This window comes from Sciurus carolinensis, chromosome 10, assembly GCF_902686445.1.
Source record: "Sciurus carolinensis chromosome 10, mSciCar1.2, whole genome shotgun sequence".
In the NCBI taxonomy this organism is placed as follows: Eukaryota; Metazoa; Chordata; class Mammalia; order Rodentia; family Sciuridae; genus Sciurus; species Sciurus carolinensis.
The window spans coordinates 1728448-1750085 of NC_062222.1; the positions used below are offsets into that span (position 1 = coordinate 1728448).

At 53.2% G+C, this 21638-nt stretch overlaps 1 protein-coding gene across 1 annotated transcript in view; it reads right to left on the reverse strand.

Moving 5' to 3' along the window:
* Positions 1-1304: 1304 nt before the first annotated feature.
* Positions 1305-21638, reverse strand: part of Qrfpr (pyroglutamylated RFamide peptide receptor) — a 38319-nt gene continuing 17985 nt past the window's right edge. The window contains exons 2-6 of the mRNA XM_047567150.1: positions 10457-10615; positions 7881-7942; positions 4149-4384; positions 2582-2679; positions 1305-1901 (exon numbers count right to left, since the gene is read on the reverse strand). Of these exons, the coding sequence (XP_047423106.1) occupies positions 1501-1901; positions 2582-2679; positions 4149-4384; positions 7881-7942; positions 10457-10615 (956 nt within the window). The 3' untranslated portion in view covers positions 1305-1500. The remainder of the gene's footprint in view (positions 1902-2581; positions 2680-4148; positions 4385-7880; positions 7943-10456; positions 10616-21638) is intronic.

Here is a 21638-nt window from a genome sequence, read left to right on the forward strand (position 1 = left end):
AAACCAAACACTAAGTGGTCAACAGCCATTGACCGGCCATTTTTCTCTGTCCTCTCCGGAACATGCGTACCCCGTCTAGATAGTTAGGCGAATACTTCCTGGTTAAGTAAGGAGAGCCCACATGAGTGAATCTGATCCACTTTTAATGGTCAATGTTTAAGGACGGTGTGTTGCCACAGGGTAACTGGACATAGCAGGTAAATCACAAGATGCCCCACCTCCACCCCAGCTGGCCGTCTGCCCCGTCTCCACTCTAGTTTCTGTGGTTCCTTGGCGGGTTCCTATGACCACACACTTCATCATTGTCAATCACGCAAGCTTCAACAAATAAAGCTAACAGTAACTCAAGGCTTTGAATGGCCTGGGCTTTTTGGTCCCCAAATCTTAAAGCTTAAATCCTAAAAGGTCCTGAGAGTTGCTGGACTTCTCTTCCTTCCTGTTGTCTCACTGGACAAGTGAGTGCTGGAAAACTGGAGGCGGAAAAGCCATCTTGACCAAGAGGCTGTTACTGGGCCCCAGGAGTCTCAGATTTAGAGGGGAAACGGCGGGGCAGTACGGTGGCCTTGGGTCCCTGACAGTCAGGAGTCAGAAGACTGGAGAGAGCGGGATTGGGTTCAAGGAGGCTGAGGGAGGAACACCGGCGGGGACTCCATTTCCCCTCCTGAGCCAGCTCAGGGGTTCATGGAGAGTCACTTCCCTGTAGGAAGAGTCTCCATTCTGCTAGTGAAAACAAGGGGCTGAAAATCCTAGTGGAGACTGGTAGAGGGGTCTCAGTACTTCACAGTCCCTCGGCAAATGGCACCTCCAGCTCTTCTTGGGGTCAGAGACACCAGTTATAGAACAGGCACAGGGAAGTTGTGCAGGCCCGGGCGGACCTCAGAGGGACCGGGACAGAAGAGGAGCTGGGGGACAGCCGGGACAAGGCTGTGGAGCTGAGGAGCTCAGAAGACAGGGGCCTTCCACCCTGAACACACTGGGGCCCCAGTGACTGCAGTAGAGCAGGCCTGCCTGCTGTTCAGGAGGGACGCGGGCAGACAGAGGGCTCAGAGTGGCCTCCAGAGCTACACGGAGCTGCCACACAGGCATCTGCCCCTGGGCCTCGCCGCTTCCCACCTTCTTTGACTTCACGGCACAGACCATGTGCACAAAAGACCACATCCCCTGAAGCCACCAGGGCACTAAGAACCCCAGCCTGGCCTTCAGCCGTTAACCTGACATTCAATCCAGCAATTCACAGAGAGTCACGCATTGACTGCACAGGGACCACTGCCAGCCAAGAACAAAGACCTCGGTACAAGACAGTTAGAAGACCACTTTAATGATCAACAAGGATGGTTCAATACTTTTCCTAAATTCTATCTGCATGTGCCATGCAAGATTAAACTGGAAAAAAATGATGTATTTCCTTCTTGTCATCATTTTAATAAAAATAAAGCCTCTGCCCTTGGCTCAACATGATCTGAGATTATAGCCTGAATGACGAGCCCGGAGCTGCTCCCGTTAGCGCCCACTGCCTGGGCCAGGGCTCTCTGAGCACTCCTGGCTGAAGAGGGCAAGCGGGCGCTTGAGGCTCCTGGGGCCCCGCGGTGGTTCCCACAGCTTGACCTCGATGTTGCCGTCACTGAAGGCTTCCGCCTTGGTCTCCCCTACCGGGTTCTGTCTCCCAGACAGCTTTGCCTTCTTCTGCATCATTGTAATCCCCAAGTTTCCAGGCCGCTGCGCCGGGGAGAAGGGTTCTTTCACTAGGCAATAGCAAACGGCAGACAAAAAATTTTTTTTGAAGTTCTCATTCATAAATGCATAAATGATGGGATTACAGATGGAGTTGGAAAAGCCGATGATTTGCACGATAGCAAAGACCATCTTGATGGTGACGTCATCGTACTCCTTTTCGAAATTACCTGGAATAAAGCAATAATTTAGAATGCTTGTTTATTTCATCAAGAAGTAGACAGGCTCGTGGCCTGGCTTCACCCCAAACTTACATTGACACAGTGGGTAGAGGCCTGGAAAGTCTCAACCACTTGGGGAGGCACCTGGTGTCTGAGTAAATGACCTCTGGGATGGGGCTATGTTCTTAGGAAACTTAGCCCTGCCTGCCTGGTGCCCGCACATGGACTGTCCTTCAACCCCAGGCTCCAAGTGTCCTGCCAGCTAGAAGCGACAGCCGCCTGTGAATGTTTGCTGGTGTTCTAAGACAGGATCACACCAAGACCCTGCAGGGTCCTGGATCACCAGGTAGGATTCACTGAGGGTCGGGCTGAAATCCTCAGCCTCACAACACTATGCTGGGAAGGCCGGCCCTAAATAAAGAAGGCCCGTGAGGTGCCCGCCTCCACCAGGTTGCCAGGGAGAAGAGGAGGAGCAGAGTCGCAAAGCTTCTCTTTGTCTTCATGGTTATCAACAACTTGGCCACAGTTGTGCCACTGGCCTTCCACACGATGACTGGCGGTCCTCGGCCTGAAGGAACGGCATTCTGCATTTGGCATGAGGTCACCCAAGTGGGGAGAACAAATCCCAGGGACTCCTCTCCCACCAGCAGCCCACGAACCGGAAGCCCTCACCCGGCAAGGACACTCACTGTACTCGTTCATCATGTGGACGACATGGAACGGCGCCCAGCACGCGACGAAGAGGGCCACTACTGTCACCATCATGATGACCGCTCGCTTCTTCCTCCTAGACCCACAGAGAGACACTGGATGGTCATCCCGCCTGGCAAGTGTCCCCGGCAGCATCCACCAAGGATGTGCTCACTGCAAGCTGGTACTCGGCTGGCGACCAGCAGGACTCTGCCACGCGCCTTCCATCAGGCCACCGCGGAGGTGCAGCCAGAGGCAGAGAAGCTGAGGTCCTTCGCCAAGCCCGAGGACAGTGGGTGCTTTGGATTTGAATTTGGGCAGTCTAACTTCAGTGGCCACGCTCTTGTTCACTGTGTGTGGAAGAGCATTCACACCCGTAAAGCGGGTGCTAATGTAAAGTGTTAATGTCTATGAAATGTGTGGGCCTCAAGGACAGAACAAAAACCACAGCCCGTGATGACCCAGAACAAGCTCTTTACGCAGGTGGGCACCAGGGCACTGCACACTCGGACTGACGGAAGCCCGTGGGCTGCTCGACCTCTCCACGCTGGGCACTGCTTAGCTTTCTAGGAGTCACGAAGCACAGACTGTGAAATAAATCACGTGGACCGCCAGTGTCGTAGCAGTAAGTTGTGTTTTAAAATGCTATTAGTGAATCAGATCAGAAAGTACAGCCTTAATACAAATAAAATATCAATAATACTAATTTTTAAAAATAACATGCTCCAAATAGCACGCTAAGTGAAATGAGTCAATCCCAAAAAAGCAAAGGCCAAATGGTTCCTCTGACATGTGGGTGCTGATCCATAATCGGGGGCGGGGGGGGGAGGGGAAGAATGGAGGAACTCTGGACTGAGCAGAGGGAAGAGCGGGAGGGGAGGGGGTGTGGGGTGGGAAAGATGGTGGGATGAGATGACATCATTACCCTACGTACACGTGATTGCACCATGATGATTACATTGTGCACAGCCAGAGAAAGGAAAAGCCGTGCGCCTGTTGTACACAATGAGTCGACGTGCATTCTGCTGTCACGTGTAACTAACTAGAACAAACAACTATAATAACATACAGTGCTCCAGTCTGGAAGGATTTTCACACATGCTGTTGCATGGTTTTGAGTGACAGCTTTTGTGGGGGGAGGATGGAGGTATCAGGCCCCTCTGACTATGAGGAAAGCAGGGGCCCCTCTCCAGGGTGCCAGCCTACATCATGGCTGGCCGGCCTCTGAGAGAGCCCCAGGGGACCACAGGTCCTGGCACCAGCCCTCAGCTTCCGCCAGGCCATCTTCACACACAGATAGCAGCGTAACTGGGTTCCCAATGCCAAGGAAGTTTCCGCCTACAGCCGGAGCTTCTGTTCTGACCTCAGAGCTGGTCACCTCGCTCTTCCTGCCTCACATGCCATCTCACAAAACCTCAGGCTTCTTAGTCCAGCCATGCCCTACCCTTGAACCAAGAATGTGCTGTGACTAGATGGCCAAGGGCTCAGGGTCCCTGGTGAATGCCCCGCCCCCAGCACAGCAGGGTGAGAGCTGGCGGACAGAGCCGAGGGTCTCCTGGGACCCACCTGGTGATCTTGGACATTTCCTTCCCGTGAATGGTCCGGAGCACAGAGCCGTCCCCCACCCTCTTCTTGACCCAGAGCGCGTAGCCGATCTTGCCGTAGAGGAGCAGCATGAGCAGCAGCGGCAGCAGGAAGAGGGAGACCAGGATGAAGGTGGTGTAGGCCCTCTGGTGCGCTGGGCTGGCCCACTCTTCCAGGCAGCACACGTGCTCTTGGTCATACAAGAAGTCGTACTTGACCTTCACAAGAACACAGAGGGTCAGGAGGGCCAGCAGGCAGCGGCCCGAGGGCGAAGCCACCCCGCTTGGCTCTCAGACTCGCCGCTGGGCCTCTCCCTGAGAATCGCATTCCCACTGCTATTTGGTTATAAAGTAGTTTCCCACCCAACCGCTCAAGATCTTCAGAGTTTTGTGCCTTTATTTTCATTTTTTATCTTTCTCAACTCTTATTTCCATGGGCCACAAGCTTTCAGTTGGCTGAAAAAGCACAATTAATTAAGGAAGGTTGAAAACATTTTGCCAGCGAGCTCGATATTCACTGAGATAGTTGATTGGACTTTTCTTTCTTAGTTGCTGAGGAACAGGTCTGGGGAGTCCTCAGACTTCTTCCTAGCAGGAGGTTCTGAAAGCCACGAGGTTTACTACAGTTCCACAGTGGAATGAGCGGGTTGTTGGAAAGGTATCAGAGGGCAATGGAAGGATTCTGGGATGGAAGAGAAATTGGATTCAAACTTCCATCAGATTGTATTTACTTGCTGACGTGTTTATACAGTTTCTGGAGGACTCGCCCTGTAGGTTCAAAATGTTATCAGCTGATTTCCAGGACACACTAAGCATTTGGAACACATCTGAAAGTCATGTCTGTGCGACAGGAATAGCAATGAGGGGATTTATCCAATCAGAACACTTCAATCATGCGGAGGGTTCCCGATGAATACTTAGGTATCAGGCATATTCTGCCTATATTCCCTGCAAATTCTATCACAAATCTTCAACATCAGTTGGAAAGGTAACAAAATTCAAGTTCTGATCCAGGTGTTGAAGAAATGAGGAAAGGTAACACAGTGGGAAAAAAATTCTAAGCCCCCAACTCCCTGGGTGTAGGAGGACAAAAGGAAACTCATTCTGACTGCAGATAAGCAGCCCTACGGGGTCACAGGGGCCTGTCCCAACGCATCCCACAGCTGCTTTTGAGACTGGCGGCGTCCACACAGGGTCCTGCAGCGCTAGGGACCAGGCTTTCCGACAGCACACTCTGTTGGACTTAGGACAACCAGAATCAGATCCCCCATTGCTCTGGCTGGCCCTGGGCAGGGACATGCTGGGCCCACATTCCCACCTCCCCTTTCATAATTGCCCTTCTCCCACCTGGTAACGCGCCCTCTTTCCCTACCCACATCTACCATGGAGCACCAGGACAGAGTTCCGGTGGCAGCGTCGGCGAAGCCCTGGACCAGGCAGCCCAGCCACACCAGGCCCGCCTGCTTTCCCTGCTTTTCCTTACTCAGGTTGAAGACTGGCATTTGGGGAAATGGTATTTTGACAGGTGCTGGGACACTGTGGATTTGCATGTCACAGTGAGGGAGCAGAGGGGATGACAACTTTGATTTAGTCACCTGCTTGCTTCCGAGTCCTGGAAGCTGTCAGGGACATCCCTCCTGAGAGGCAGGCCCACAGCAGGCTGGGAGGCTTGGGAGCATTGAGGCCGGAGATGCCGCCCCCACCCCGCGCGTAGCCCCGGCTCCCGCACCTCCCACGCCCCCACCCTGCTGACGCTCAGGAGCCAGAAGGTGGCCCTACTGATGCACTTATGGATCTCAAGAAGGAAATCCGATCTGGCTGATCTGTCTGACAGGGCAGCTTTGGCAATTAGATGATGCAGTACACGTTTCTCAAACTAAATAGATGACATATAGATTTAAAATACATTTACAGTACACAATAAGAGGATTTTATTTAAGAACTTGATAGGTCTTTTTCTTCCCCACGGGCCAGAAATGGACCTCACGTCGTGGTCTGGACCTGGAATGTCCCCCAGAGGCTCCTGTGCTGGAGGCTGGCCCCAGTGCAGCAACGGCCACAGGGGGGCTTTGGGGAGCAATGGGACGGGGCGCCCCGAGCTCCTCAGTGGATCACCCCCTGCGTGTTCATAGCCGAGTGGAGGACTAGGAACAGCGGAAACCGGAGGAGTCTCCTGCCCGCCCCGGGGACCAGGTCTGCCTGGCTCCTGCTCTGCTTCCGGGCTTCCGAGAGGAGAGAGCCTCCCTCTGCCACAGCCTTCCCCCATGATGCTCTGCCTCACCTCAGGCCCAAAGCACTGGAGCCAAAATACTGCTTCCCTCCTCTAAGCTGTTTTCCTCAGGTACTTGGCCACAGCAGGGAAGAGCTGACTCTCATTCCCTGATTGCACTAGGCTGAGTCATCTAGGCTCCATCCTCATAGGCTTCCTGCTGGACATGAGGGTAGGGCCAGCATCAGGAGCTGGGGACCCAAGGTGCGTGGCACTGAGGGGTCTTCCTGAGCAGCTGGCTGGAGGGTGCAGCCTTGGGAAGCCTCGGGCTGTTACCTGGGGAGACCCAGGGGGTAGAGTCAACACGGGCCACAGCCCTCCCCAGAGGGCACAAATTCCAGGGGACATTTGCCCTCCCTCTCCCCATTTGCCTCATGGGCTCCTGAGGAGAGAGAGGCAGCGAGTCGGTTAAGAAGGGACCGAGAGACCAGAGGCGAGGCAGAGAAGGACCCTCTGTGGTTCTGGGCCTAAAATCATTCCAAGCAGAGGGAAAGGCAACATTTAAATGGATTGCTCGTATGAGTTGGTGTGACCCTGTCTCTGGGCTGGATGTTTGACAAGGGACTGAAAGTGACCAGAGGCAGTAGTATCTGTGTGACTACAAGAGTGATGGTGTCCACCTCCGGCAGCAAGAGATGGAATAAAGCCGAGTTGGCCTCACTGCGGAGCCCGGCTCACTCTGCATGGCTCATCACGTTCGCCGGGAAGCATGGGCTGCTTCCCCAGTGTGCTGCCACCTTGAGGCCCACTGGGTGTCCTTGCTGGCCACGCGGTGTGCCTAGAGCTTCATGCCTACCCATCTCCACTCCTAAAAGAACAGGTGCACGTCCCTTTAGACGTTACCTTGGTGTGTGGGTGTCCCCTGTCTCTGAAGCCTGCTCTGAGCTAGGAGCCCTGTGCAGGACACGCTAAGGCACAGCCAGGGGACAGGCTGGGCCACCTGCAAAGAACACGCTGCTACCTGTACTGTGAACCCCAGGCCAGGCTAGGCCCGTCTGGGGAGGTGTGGGAGAGAAGTTGGACAAGATCACCCCTTCACATATTTTCAATTTCCATTTGTCAATAAGTAAGAAAGAACTTACAAAGGCAGGTAAGAAAGAGGTAAGTAGACAATCTCAAAAACAAATTTTTATGTGACTTAAAAATATAAGAAAAATCTACGGCAATCATTGAACTCTTAAAATGCAGCATGACCAAGAGACCCGAGGGAAGCCTGCTCCCTTGCTCTGAAACGCACACGTAGTGCTGTGAATTTAAAAACATCCACTGTAAGCATTAAAGTCTTTACGATATCGAGAAGAGCTGGATAAAACAGGGGAGGAGTCTCCTCTTACTCTTGTGAATGGCTGAGCTCACACGTTTGCTCAGCGCTCGTGGAAGAAGGGAAATGACTGCGATTAGGATGGGAGGGTGGCCCAGTGAGGCGCCTCAGCCCGGCCAGCGTACCTGCAGCTGCTGCACGTGCCACATGGGCGATCCCACGATGACGGCCACCAGCCAGACCACACCTGCAGAAGGCAGACGTCATCAGAACCGGACTCCGCCGGGAAGGACACCTGGCGCTGAGGCCAGCTGCCCACCACCCCTGCCCGCCCGTCTCCTGCCCTGCCCGCACAGTGAGCTCCCGGGTCCTCAGTCCTTCGCCCCTCACAGTTGCTGTTGGAATGATCTTCCTAGGCCAGTTTTAAATGTTAAAGACTCTTTAATGCCGTTCTCTTGTCTGTAAGGTCCACTGACTCTCGGGCATGGCTGGAGTCCTCTCCCTCGGTGCCCCAGTCCTCCGCTGAGGAGCCAAGCCCAGCTGGTTTCTGTTCATGCACCACAGCGCCCGACTGCTCCCTGGCCCCAAGCGTTACCAGGACAGGCCACCCTGTCCTCACCATCCCCCCGAGGTCTTCCTCTCCAGGATGATTCAGGTCACCTTCCCCAGTGTCCCCGAAGGCTCCTACCACTTCCAAATGAACTGACCACCCAGTTCCTGTCATCGACTTGTGTCCTACGCAGCCCCTCACGGCCTGGTGACCCCACTCTTTCTTCTCAGCTTCTCCTTGAGGGCGAGGACAATCCACTCACTCTTTTGTTTCCTCAAATAAAATTCCAAGGAAAGTTCCTGGCCCTCAGTGGGAGCTGATCCACGTCTGCTGAGCAGGCAAGGAACTTTATGCACGCCCTAGATTCTTCTTAAATCTAAAGTGCATTATGCTAAGCAACATAACATGGGCACTACTCTCTGGTCTAGGAAACAAATAAGTGTGACTTTAGAAACCAGCATGCTCTTGCTAAATACCCTACCCCTCTGTCATGCATTTGCTGAGAGGAGTCACTTTAATGATAGGATCTTAGCAAAGAAGAAAAAGAATATGAATTACCAAGGAGATCTCAACCTGTGCATTTTAATGAGTTAAAGGTCCCTCTTTGATTTTGGGGAAAATCAAAGTGTTTTTTTTCTTTTACTGGGTGAGTCATAAAACAGCACATTCCTCTGGGTTCCAAGAAGCTGAGACTCAGGCCATAACCTGGGGTTGTTAGAGGAGATACTTGTACTGGGGCTACCAGCAGAAAGTCCTCACAACCCAGTGTCCTGGTGGCTCGGGGCTCTTGGACCTGTCTCCTCAGTCCACACCTCTGTCCATATCTATTCTATTCCAGTCAGTGCAGCTGCTGTGTGTCTGGCCATTTTTCCTGATCTGTAGCAAATCTGGAGGAACTGAGTCTCCTGGCCCTGGTTCACTACCAATCCTTTCCTGGGCTCCTTGACCAGCCCTGGAGAGTTGGCACAGAGTGAGAGGGACAGGTTCATACAATCCATGACCACTTCTGGGCAGGAGAGCCTAGGAGGCCCCCCAGAAGGGACTTGGGGGGCAGTGTCAGCAAGAAGGAGACACAAGGCCAGGGACCCAGGTGTGACTGAGGAGGCTGGTTCATAGGGCCAGGAGACCACCTCTGGGGAGATGCCAGGTGCAGGGTTGCATGGCACCCAGGGTCTGCTTGACTGCTGAGCTGGTCTGCCTTCTCGGCTACTGTGTGTTAGACCCCTCACTCCTCCTTCCCATCTGGTCACTCTGCCTCCAGAAGTCCCTTTCCTCACCCGCCTCCCCACCCACACTGACTGACACACTTTAATGCCAGAGGTTGTCAATTATGGAAAGCCCAGAGATCTGTGAATTCTTTGTAGAAAAGGTGTGACATACATTTGAAGATAAATGAAACTGATTAATTTCTCCCTGTTGATTTACCTGTTCATTTCCAACTATTTAAAGTAAGCTTAGGAGTGGAAAGCCCTCAGAAATTCTCGTGTAATTCCACAATCCAGTACTAGCTAAATTCTCATTAGCGGGAACAAATGTTTGCTGATGGCTTTCACAAGATATCTTAATAAAAACTGCTCTCTCGGATGACCACTCAGTGGCCTGCTATGCCTCTGCTGGTTTAGCAGCAATAGATCCCGTCAGTGTCTGAGTGCTCAGCTACCCACTATGGAGAGGAAAGGTCTCCCGTGTTACTGTGCCAGGCAACTGGACGCACTTCAGATGTGCCGCTTGGCATGTGGCACATTCACCCGTGCAGCTAAACAAGCAGCCGGAACAAGCTGAGGGTCCAGGGATGCCTGGGGCACAGGGGTGAGGTGGGGCACCTGGCTGGCCGGGCAGAGTGGCCTCCTGCTGTTCACTCACCTCCAGGTGCACCCCTGGGCAGCACACCTGGGCAGTACCCCTGGGCAGAGCTCCAGTCCTCTGCTTTTCTGGCCACACATTCCCTGCCACCTCAGGACCTGCCCAGCTCAGAGCCTGTCACCTCGGGCGACAGTTCCTGGTCCTGCGGGTTAGGGGCAAGGCCGCTGGCGGGTCCAGAGGAGCTTGCTGAGGAGGCACGTCCTGAAGAAGCGGGTGCTGGAACAGGCCTAAGCAGCGATGGGTGGGCTAGCAAACGGGGGGCAGTCTGAACCCCTCTAATCGCACCCAGTGCTGGCAGGCTCAGGGTACTCGCCTCAGGGCACACGCAAGGTCCTCCCTGAGCCTCACCTAGCATGGTGAGAGCCCTCTGGTTGGTGTACTGCCACTTCATTTTAAAAGGGTGGACGAGGCCCTGGTGCCTTTCCACAGCAATGCAGGTCATGGTGAGGACCTCCGTCACGATGGCGGTGGACTGGACAAAGGGCAGCAGCTTGCAGACGAAGGCACCTGCAGGAGGGAACAGGACAGGTCACTCAGAGCAAGCTCTCCCGCCGCAGGAGGCGCAAGCCTCTACTTGAGGACTCATCACTATAGCAACACACAGACACAGCAGCGGAGACGGCGCCTTGGCTTCTGCTTTCTCTCTATTGGACTCCCAGTTCCTAAGTGCCACACAATTACGTACGATACCGCAATGGTGGGGGACAAGTTGATATCTAGTCATTGATAACAGGTAGGAAACCATCAACAGGACCACCACGTGGGCAAGTCAGCGTGAAGTTGGCCTCCTGGGGTCTAAACTGCACAAGAGTCTTAGATTCTTCTTTCTTCTTGGTTCCCTGTCAAATCGTCACACAAAGGCACAGTGCTCATTAAACACGCCTGACATCACCTCTGATTTCTTCTCTTTGACTCCCATCCAGAACTCTATATGCAGATCCTGCCACACACTTCCAGCTGATTTTACTTTCTCTAATGCAAAGGTTTCAAGCTGGTGGCAGCCAGCCCAGCTATGGCCCACAATCAAGCTTCGTTTGCTTCAGATGATATTTTTTAAAAATTTATTCTAACTCCATCTGAGATACCCATGTCGTTTTCATCCTTAAAAAATCCTTATGAAATATATCAACATCTCTTTTGAATTTAGTTTAAAAATGATATACAATGTTTGATTGTATCCACTGATTTTCCTCATTTTATTTGATTGGGGCTTTTTAAAAGAGATTTATATGAATATAGAGTGTAAATATAAAAAAAAAAATCTGAGTTCATTGGCGATCCTTTAAAAGCCGATGCGCCCTGTCTGGCCCCTTCCCCATCTGGGTTTGTGACTCTGGTCTAGCATCTCTACTCGTGAATCCACCCTGCTGCCTGCACCCGACCTGAGAACCAGAAGCTCGAGCGTGTGAGGACCGGAGCAGATCGTGGAGGCCAAGCAGACCAGGCTGGCACACAGGGCAGAAAGAACTGTGCTCGGCTCGGCTCGCAAGCGCAGGCCAGGCTCAGCTAGGTCCCCGCAGAAGAGGCCGCCTGTGGCTGCCTCTCCCAGGCATAACTCCCCCCGTGGCTCTCTGGAGTCTGCTCACCCGTCACTGCCACGGATGATGTAGTGTCAGGTCGGCTGGGCTAAGGGATCCCAAGACAGCTGGCAGCACACTTTCTGTTTGTGTCTAAGGGTGAGTTTCTGGAAGGAATTAGCCTTTCGATTGACAGGCAGTGTAAAGACCACTGCCTTCGCCTCTGCGGTGGGTGGCGTCCAGCCTGTGGAGGGTGCGGACAGAACGAGAGTGCAGGCAGGGTGACCTGCCCTCTGCTTCCCTGGCACACGTGCCCTCTCCTGCCCTCGGAGGTCAGCAGCCCTGGCTCTCAGCCTTCCGGCCTGGACTGGAGCTGCACCCCTGGCTTTCCTGGGCCTCCCGCTGCAGGTGGCAGGTTGCCGGCTTCTCAGCCAATCCCTCAACAGGAGTCTTTCTAACATCTCTCCATCCTGCTTCTCTGGAGCTCCCTGACGGACCCGGCCACCCTCCCATGAGGCCCGGCTGCTCTAATGACCCTGTTTCAAGCAGCCCCTCTTGTTCCGTTCCCACACCCTCTGGCTCCTCGTCTTACTTTTGTCCCACACCTCTTTCGCCTTCTGACCCACTGACACAGACAGCTGTAACAGATACACACATAATCGCTGACTTGCTGCTATTATTCATTGGCAGTCTCCCTGCCCCTACTAGAATAGAAACATCCCAAGAACAAGGATGTTTGCCTATTTTCTTCGTTGATGTAGTCTCAACATTTAGAATGGCACACAGTAGGCCCTCAATAAATATTCATTGAATTGAAGAAATGAATCACTAGGAATCCCTTAACCTCCAAAGGCATCCCATTCAGTTTTGAAGAGGCTCTTGGGGGAAAAGGTGCTTTTCAATTTCAATCTCTTTTGAGTTTTGCATTCAGAGAATCTCAGAACTGGACAACTACCTTTCACAAATGTGTATATAAAAAGGGCTTTCTCGTCACTCCTGGGCCTAGGCTTCCCTAATGTCCCTCACCATTCCTCACCCGACATGCCCTTGAGACCTCTGTGCTGGCTGGACCATGCGGACAGGAGCCCCCTGTGCTGAGGATGCAGACAGGCCAGGGCAGAAGCCTCCTGGCATGTGAGCCTCTGAAAGTTCACACCAGCCTTTGCAAACAGCGGCTGCTGTGGACCCTGGAGTCAACCTGGTAATCCAAGATGCCCTCACTTCCTCTCCTAGGACTAAGGGGACTGGGGACTTAGAGTCACTCCATCCCCTGTTAGAACTCTAAAGAACAACCCAACAGCCAACCCGGGCACCCCCAGTGCCTGCTCCAGGCTTCCAAATCCTAACCCTGCTCCAGGTGAAGACCCTTCCTTGTTCAGAAGCCACTTTAGATGCCAAGTGCAGAAATGACCGTCAGTGGTGACCCTTTTCTCTGTCTGAATACTTACACCACCAGTAAGTCAGCTCACCTCAAATCCTGTTTAGGATGTGGTTGTGGTTTGGATCTGGAATGTCCCCCAAAGGCTCATGTGCCAACGGTTAGTCCCCAACATGCTGATGTTCAGAGGTGGGACTCTGGGGACGTGGCTGGATCAGGGCTTCATCCAGTGATGGAGTCACAGCCACGTGGACTACCGCAAGGTGGTGGAAAGTGTGCAAGGTGGACCTGGGAGGAAGGAGGCTCTGTGGTGTGCCCTGGAAAGGTGCGCCTCAGCCCTGGCCCTTCCTCTCCTCCCTCTCTCTCTCTCTCTCTCTCGCTCTCTCTGCTTGCTGGCTGCTAGGAGGGGAGCAGCTTCACTCTGCCATGCCCTCTGACATGATGTTTCTGGGCCTATGATAAGGACAGAAATAATAGAGCCAAGAGACCATGGACTGAAGCCTCAGAGATTGTGAGCCAAAAGAAACCTTTTCTCCTTTGATTCTCTCAGGTATTTTAACACAGCAACAGAAAGCTCACACAAATGTGATGCTTGAACAAAGGAATATGTGAATAACTGTCAATCCTATTTCTTGTAGGTTTCCCCCCACTATTTCTGAAAGCTTGATTGGATTTCTCAATTCTTTTGACCAAATTGTTCATAAAAATGTTGACCAGTTCAAGGATAAGGGAACTCCAGATGGAACTTTTCATAAAATGGACACCTGCATTTTAATATATTTTAGGGAAAACCAAGCAGATAAGAATTTGTATTGCAGAGTTCACTGTAGAGTTATCTAATCACAAACATTTTCATTTTTGTTCATAATAACACGGGATACACATCACTGATTTCTCAGTATCAGGATATACTCTGCTCCTGACTGATCTGTTGGCCACACTGAGTTTCAATTTCATCATTTATAAAAAGAGGTCAGAGAAACCCACCTGCCACAAGACCAATGTAAGCGGTTAAAAGTCCTGAGAGCCCAGTTCAGAACATGCTCCTTAGTAAATGGCAGTTCTTCTTTCATCAGGCAGCCCAATTAAAGAACTGAGGTCAACCTGAACTCTTGGGGCTGATGGGTTATTTGTTGCTAAGCAGACGATTAAAAGACATCTAATTTAAAAACTTATCTTCTAGATAAAGACACTGTGGTTCAAAGGGGTTCAATGATGTGCTCACGTCTACAGGCTACTTGTAGAGAGAGCAAGGTCGTGAACCCAGCTGCCTGACTCCAGCCATTGCATCATGTCACCCTCATCTGTCTTGATGTGGCCGCGCTACGTGGCAGTCTCCTTGTCCGTGTGCTCACAGATCCCCTGGTCCAGAGCCCACTCGAGCCCTGCACACCACACCAAAGTTCCGGGCTCTGTCACATTAGCCTGCTCATGGATCCCGACAGCACTGGCTCGGCTCCTGACACCCTCAAACCACTTTCTGAAGGACCCCTGACGGGGCTGCCCGACCACATCTATGAGTCCCTGTGACATGCGACCCCGGTCTGTCCAGGATGCAGGTCTACACTCTGGCCACCACAGGCACGTGCTTCTGTGACCTGCCCTCTTCTCTGGGGTGTTTGTTTCCTTCAGCCTTTGCTGGGAGGCCACCTCAGCCTCTGCCGTGCAGCAAGCCTCCGCACCACCCTCCCTTTCCCATCAGTTCCTGTTCTGGTCACTTCTCTGTTGTCATCTCTTCCGTCAGCCCGCTCCACGCCTTAGCTGTCCCAAGGCGAATCCTATTTTGTAACAAGAAGTCCCTGGTGACATCTCCTCTCAAAATCAGCCACTTGATCTGCTCTTGCCCTACATCCTTCCACCGAGCACCGGTTTCTCAGGATGCCCGTCCGCGCTGTTCCCTGCAGGAGCAGAGCTGTTTCTTGACCCAGCCGCGCAGGAATTTCCCCAGTTTGATGATCCCGCATCCGCCTGCGTTTCTCCTACTGGCAGCGACTTCCTTCTAGAGCATCTGGGCTCTCCCGGAGGCAGGTTGTGTCAGGAGCCTCTGCTGAGAAGGAGGAGGAGGGACAGGCAGGACGCTTTGGTGTCCCAGTGCAGGAGCAGAGGCTTGAGACGGGAGGTACGTGCTCAGCAGGCGACTGCTTCCACTGCCGCCGCCCAGGGCGCCTGGTCCCTGCCTGCGGGGGTCCACACCCCAGCTTCGGACTGACACCTGGGCCCCCAGCTCCTCCAGCCCCTTCCCTGAAGCCACTCCGTACCAGCAGCTGCTTGTGACCAAGTAAGCGTCTTTGACGAGCTTTCCTGCTGTCTCTCTCTGGGAGGTACTTTCCCTCCAGCCGCGCCCCGTGGCTGGCGTTCCTGGGTTCCGCTGCCTCTGAGGTAAGGCCGTCCTGAGCCCCCCATGCAGGCTGCCCACGCTGCTTTCCTGTCTGCCGCGTCCGCCTCTTGGTGGGAAACCGCCGTCGTCTGCCTGGCTGGCTGGGTGGGGAACCATGCTGTGGTTCCACAGCCGCCGGCCACGTCCAGCCTGGACTCACTCTGCTGACGCTTCACCCTCAACATGACACTTCACCCTCAGGGGGAGAGGGTTCAGGGTCGCCACCCGCTCGCCACGCCCCGCCACAGCGAGGGCAGCTCTGTGATCCAGGGAAAAACCAGACCACATGCCTGAAAACGGAAACAGCTGGGACAGTGTCCGTGTCCACCTTGGCCTGACAGTGACTTTCAAAAGGATCCAAGGGGAAGGAACAGGATTTTGAAAAGAGAGCATTCATTCGTAGAAAAGCTTTTTAGAATTGTCTTATTAGTTTAGAAAATGACATAATGAACTATAATGGTGTGAAAGTAGCTGAGGAGCATGAGCACTCGGCCTGTGATGAATAGGCTCCAAGGCGGGAGAAAAACCACATTAGTTCAGTTCTACAAGAGAAAGCCTGCTCATACAGCCACGCGAAAGCAGGGCCCCACAGGCCACAGCAACCGCGTGCCATCGCCCTGATTTCCCACACCACACTGCGTCCAGAGGGCCACACGCCTGGCCCCATACAGCCTGCACGCTTCCAGCTTTGCCCAGCATGGCTTTTAGGCAGGGGCTGATGGGCCCGTGGCCCCTTGCATACCTCAGCTGTGTCCTACAGGAGAGTGGGGTACAAATTAAAAACCGCCCAGGTCAGAACTGCCACCGAGCTGTGGCTGAGGACCACAGGGCGGCAGACCACGGTGTCCCTTCCCTGGAAAACACTCCCAGCAAGGACCAGGCGTGGTGTGTCCAGAGCCCTGGGAGGGGCTCCGGTCTCCAGCCTGTCCAGCTCTGGTGGCTGGGGCTGCAGCACAGAAGCCACCCACCAGCTTAGAGACGTCAGAAAACCCGACGTGGACGGCCCCGGCGAGTCAAACTGCAGACTGAAGAGGACCATAATCACTGAATTCTACAAAGGCGTGAGCCCTCCCTCTCCTAGAAACTGCCCTCCCCACCACCATGCACCCGACATATGACCATCGCGAGCACAGCAGTGATATCCTGTGGTATAGGAACCTCGGCTGCCGCTCCATCCCGTGGCAGGAGGCAGGGAAGGAGAGCTGGCTGGGGCAGGAGGCAGGGAAGGAGAGCTGGCTGGGGCACAGAGGGAGGCCGGGGAGGAGCCCGGCCTCTGCAGGGTGCAGGCAGTGGAGACAGGCCCCTCCCACCAGGCCTGGGGATAAGAAGAGGGGAAGAGGTGGCAGCAAGGAACTGCCAGGAGAGAAGACAAGCCACGTCCCCTGGGGGCTCTTCTGGATTCATGGGAGGACAAAGCTGGCCCTGAGGAAGGATGTTCATCCCAAACGAGACCCAAGAGACGAGAAGAACTGAAATGCTGCAGGAAGGAGAGAGTGAGCTGCGCCCAGCAGGCAGAGGAGGGGAGGCCCAGCAGCCAGGAGGTGGCCTTGCTGTGCACAGCCCTGGGGGCAGCTAGCCCCTGCCCAGAGCCCCTGGGGGCTGCAGGCTGCTCCCACCCTGGCTAAGCAGCACTGTATGGCGTGACCAGTGTTGGGGCAGACAGTCCTTCTCTCTCGTTGTCTTGTTCTTTTTCTTACTGTGGATTTGCAAGCAGCAGAGAGAAAAGGTACGGCAAGCCCCTGTGCTCTCTGCCCAGTCTCCGACAACATGCTGCAAGCGTAGTCCAGTGCCACAACCAAGACCTGACCTTCACACGGTCCTGTTTTCACTCCGACTTCCTGGCCTTACCTGTGCGTGCCGTGCATGATTTTATTACCAGCTGCACAGGGAAGATGCGGAGCAGTTCCAGCGTCTCAAGGGTCCTTCTTGCTGCTTGTGACCATGCTTATGATCATGTTGATGAGTAGTCGGATCCCTTATATCACAGAGAGCTTTTCCACACTTCCAGTGATTATGTGGTCAAGATCCTCAGGCATTTACATTTTGCTCTAAAGTCTACCATACTGTTTTCTGCTTTCAATATGGGCCATGATTTTTTGGTAGAGTATTTTCTCTGGAGTTGTGGTTTGCATTTATTTTTGCAGTTGGAAGAAGAAACATGTACCTTCCATTCACAGTACAATGGATAAAGTATGGGCTCTGGAATTGGGCTGCCTGGGCAAGCATCGAGGGCCCACTGCTGACTAACTGTGTGACCTAAAGCTAATGACCTAATACATTAGTCCACTCTAAGTTGCTATCACAAAACACCTGGGGTTGGGTAATTGATAGAGAACAGAGGTTCGTTTGCTCAGTAATGGAGGGAGGAAGTCCAAGACTGGGTGGCCCATCTGTTAGGCTCTGGTAGAGGCCCCTTCTGCTGCATCACAGCAAAGCAGGTGGCAAGGTGGCACAAACGCACAAGACAGGAACAGACCCTCAATGACAGATAGGTCAGAAGGCAGGCAGGGACCAGTCTTGCTCTCTGTACACCTCGATGGTGAGGACTCACTCGGAGACCAGCACTAATCCCTTCTGAGGGCCACACCCCCAGTGACCTGATGATCACCCCACAGCCCCACCTCTGGAGTTCCGCCTGTCTCCATGGCCACAGTGACATGGCCAGACCTCCAACACTAGAGCTTTTGGAGGGCCCTCTGGAGCCAGAGTTGGACAGCAGCACCTGTCTTCTCTGGTCCTGCGTTTCCACACCCAAACAACATGGGTGAGGACAGCGGTACGTGCCTCGCAGGACCTCAGCAAGCGTCTGCCTGAGGACAGTGCTTGGACCCCCGAAAACTCACGGCGTTGGCCATGCCAGCACTGTCAGCAGCGGCAGCGTCTGTTCAGCTTCGGCCCAACCCCCGCTCGCCCCAGTGCTGCCTTGGCTCCGCTGGGCACCTGGCTCCGGAGGCTCCCGAGGCTCCCAAGGCTTCCTTCGGACACCATCAGCCTCCAGCTCTGACGCCCGCAGTCTGTGCTGTTTCGCTTTCTTCTTTTCGGCTGCTCTACAGCTGTCTTCTTTACACGGCTTTGCAAGGATTCCTCCTTCAGTTTCTTAACTTCACAACTTCTTATCTCTGTGTTTTATCCTTGTTTTTGCATGAATCTTTTCCAAGTATCTCCTTCAAGATAAAAAGCGAGCCTGCTCTAGCTCTTGGGCCCTGTGCGTGGCTGCAGCGGGGACATCGTCAGTACGCCTTCCCCGGAGTGCTGAGACCTGCTTTATCAACCGCTGGCACCCGGCTGCTGTTGCCATTGCCAGTCTGGTTTCCACTTGACTCTGGGTCCATCTCCTTGCAGCTGGGACTCCGGGTGCCGTGGGAAGCATGTGTGGCTGCCTCCTCCTCCTGGGGCCCTGCGAGCCTTCTGCTCTGGAGACGTCACTGCCTCATCTCCGTGCCGTCCGGTGCTTTGTTGGGGAGTCCCAAGCCTGGGACCCTGGATGGACCCTCCTGTGGGCACGCCTTCCGTTCATATGGATGTTCTGTTTGTAGATTCTGTCTGTGGAGATGTTTTCTCTTTGTCTTCCAACACTTTTATATGTAATTTCAGTAATCATGTACTTTTTACTTTGGACAGCTTTATCTTGCTCTTGAAAAGGTTCTTTTCATAGCAGCTTGCTGGTGACTTACCAGGTCAGGATATTCTTAAACCCGGACACCCCCACTTTGTGTCAGGAACCCACCCTGAAAACGAGGCAGTCAGTGTGGGTGGCCCATTTCCCCTAACTTAAGATGCCGAAGAAATTCCAGTGCGTTTCCTTCCATGTAACGGACACGGAAGGACCACCACTTCACAGACAAGATGCCTGAATCGCTGCTCCATGATCGCAAGACCACAAGGATGCTGCTGTCACCTGCAGGTGCTTGGTGCCAGCCGCACACAGTGCTCACTGTGACCAGGAACACTGTTTCCCGCAGGGGGTGGCAACCAGACACAGTCATCAGTAGGTACTTGAGAAAAAAGTCAGTAAAACCTGCAAGTAAAACAGGGCAGTTGCCTGGGATGACCTGGTATTATTCCTAAAGAAAAGAGTACACCAGAAACCTGACGAAGCAGGGAGGTTGGGATAGTCGTCGGGGGTTGGGTGGAAACAGGGCAGTTTCAGGCTGAGACGTCTGCGTGGCTCTTCACGGGAGACCCTCAGTGCAGGATGAAGAACTGGTACTGAGTTTTCCTTGCTTGGCTTGGTCTGGCCTTGGAATTCTCTGCACGGGGCAATAAGAGGCATCAGTCAGTCCCAGCCCGCCAAGTTCAAGGGCATCCTTCATCACAGCTCAGATTATTTTCAGTTGACTTATTGCCTCCTGGGTATCATCACCACAACAGACTCTCCTGGACTGCTGTTCTGAACAAGCTGGGTACCTGTGTTCTCAGCATGGCATTTAAAGAGTCTTCAGCCTCTTCTCCCATCTCTTCTCAAAGCCCATCTTCTCTGCATGAGCCGAGTAGCTCACAGCAAGTGAGCTGGTAGGGTGCTTCCTTCTCCCCGTCAGGCACGTCTGGCACTCTCGACCCTGGGGGAACTCCAGTCACGCTGCTCAGAGCAAGCACTTTGCTTCCAAAGTGCTTCCAACCTTTTGGAATACAGCCAGAGAATTTTCCTCTCTGTCACTGCTTAGAAGGTGGCATTGAGGGGACATGCAGTTTTCTCATATGCCCATCAGCTAAAAATTGTCATGCAAGGGGCAGGTTGCAGAAGCCAACAGGAATTCCAGTGGAGAAGCAGGACTTGTCGTCACATAGTTCAGACGGGAGCCTGACCTGGTGGGCCAGCGTGCACGGCCCTGTACCCTGCCCAGGGTGCTTCCTTGACTCCTGAGAGCCATCTGCATCTGTGTGAGCCAGGAAACAGGCTCTCCAGAGTACGACTGTCTATTCTGGGTTCCTTCTTGTGTTTTCAGTGTTCTAATAGTGACAAATGCCATTAGGAAAATAACTGTGTTGCTTTTCTACTTTCCACTAATAACAGTAATTAGACCTTTCCAATAATAGAAAGAAAATGAGCCCAGGTCAGCCCTGAGGACGATACTGCAGAAATGACAGGTTCTGCTATGTTCAGAATGTCTCAGTGGCTCAGCGTGAAATATTGAGGAGGGAACCTGTGTACTGGCCGAGAAGTGGAGAGGGTCCAGGCCAGCAGAGAGGGATCTCCTGAAGGCGGTGACCAGGCAGCCATGCATGATGAATGGGGCGGGAGCGTGTGCTCAGCGGCTCATCAGACACAGCAGCTCTGAGTTGCGTTACCTGGTGTGGAAGGGCCGCGTGCTCACAGAATACAGACCATGACATCCGCTTGGAAAGGGTGCTTACGGATGCAACGGAAAACTCACTAAAATCACACAGTAAACAAACAAGGGAGTTGTTTCTATTTTGCTAGAGAAAGAAACCACACCGGATGCCATACACTAAAGTGATCATCATCTTAATAAATAAGTTCAATTCTCTATTTTTTCTCAATATTAATTAGGACATTTTAGGTGACAAGGAATACAGAGTTCAACTCAGGAGGCTTGAACACTGCGGGAATGTATTCCTCAACAACACAACCCGGCAGGACAACTGTGCACAGCCAGGCTCCCTCCGCCCTGCCACTGTGTCCTCCTCAGTGTGCCTCTGCTTTAGTTCCAAGATGGTCACTTGTGTAGACAGGATGACTACAGCATCTCCAAGCACTGCATCCCAGCAACATTCTGAGACCCAACGGGGAAAGAAAGCACAGGCATTCCAGGAAAGCCTCAGACCCAAGGGCCAGAATCGGCTGACCACTACCAGCAGGGAAATTTAAATGTAGACACTGACCTGGCAGCTCGAATCTTGAGGGGCCTTGTTGGATCTTGACATGTGGAACCCACCTGCCTTCATGCTGCACGCACAGTGCCGTAGATGTTGACTGTCTCCAAAATAATGTGCAGATTACTGAAATGCCAATCAAAATCCTAGAAGTTTTTTGGAAGTTGAAAATACATGTACAAAAGTAAAGGTCCTCTACATAGCTACCTCAACTCGTGAAATGAAGGCCAAAGGGGTGGCAGACTTTTCCTATGCAATATTCAAATATGCTAAACGCATTTGCAATCAACACTGGTCCGGGACAGCTGGGGAGGTGGGAAGGGATGTATGATCAGGTAGTCCCCTGAAGCCTTGGGGAAGAGGCAAGGTGTTCACTGGTGATGTGGAGGAGACTCTGTGGAGAAAAGGAACTAGGGTTCCTGT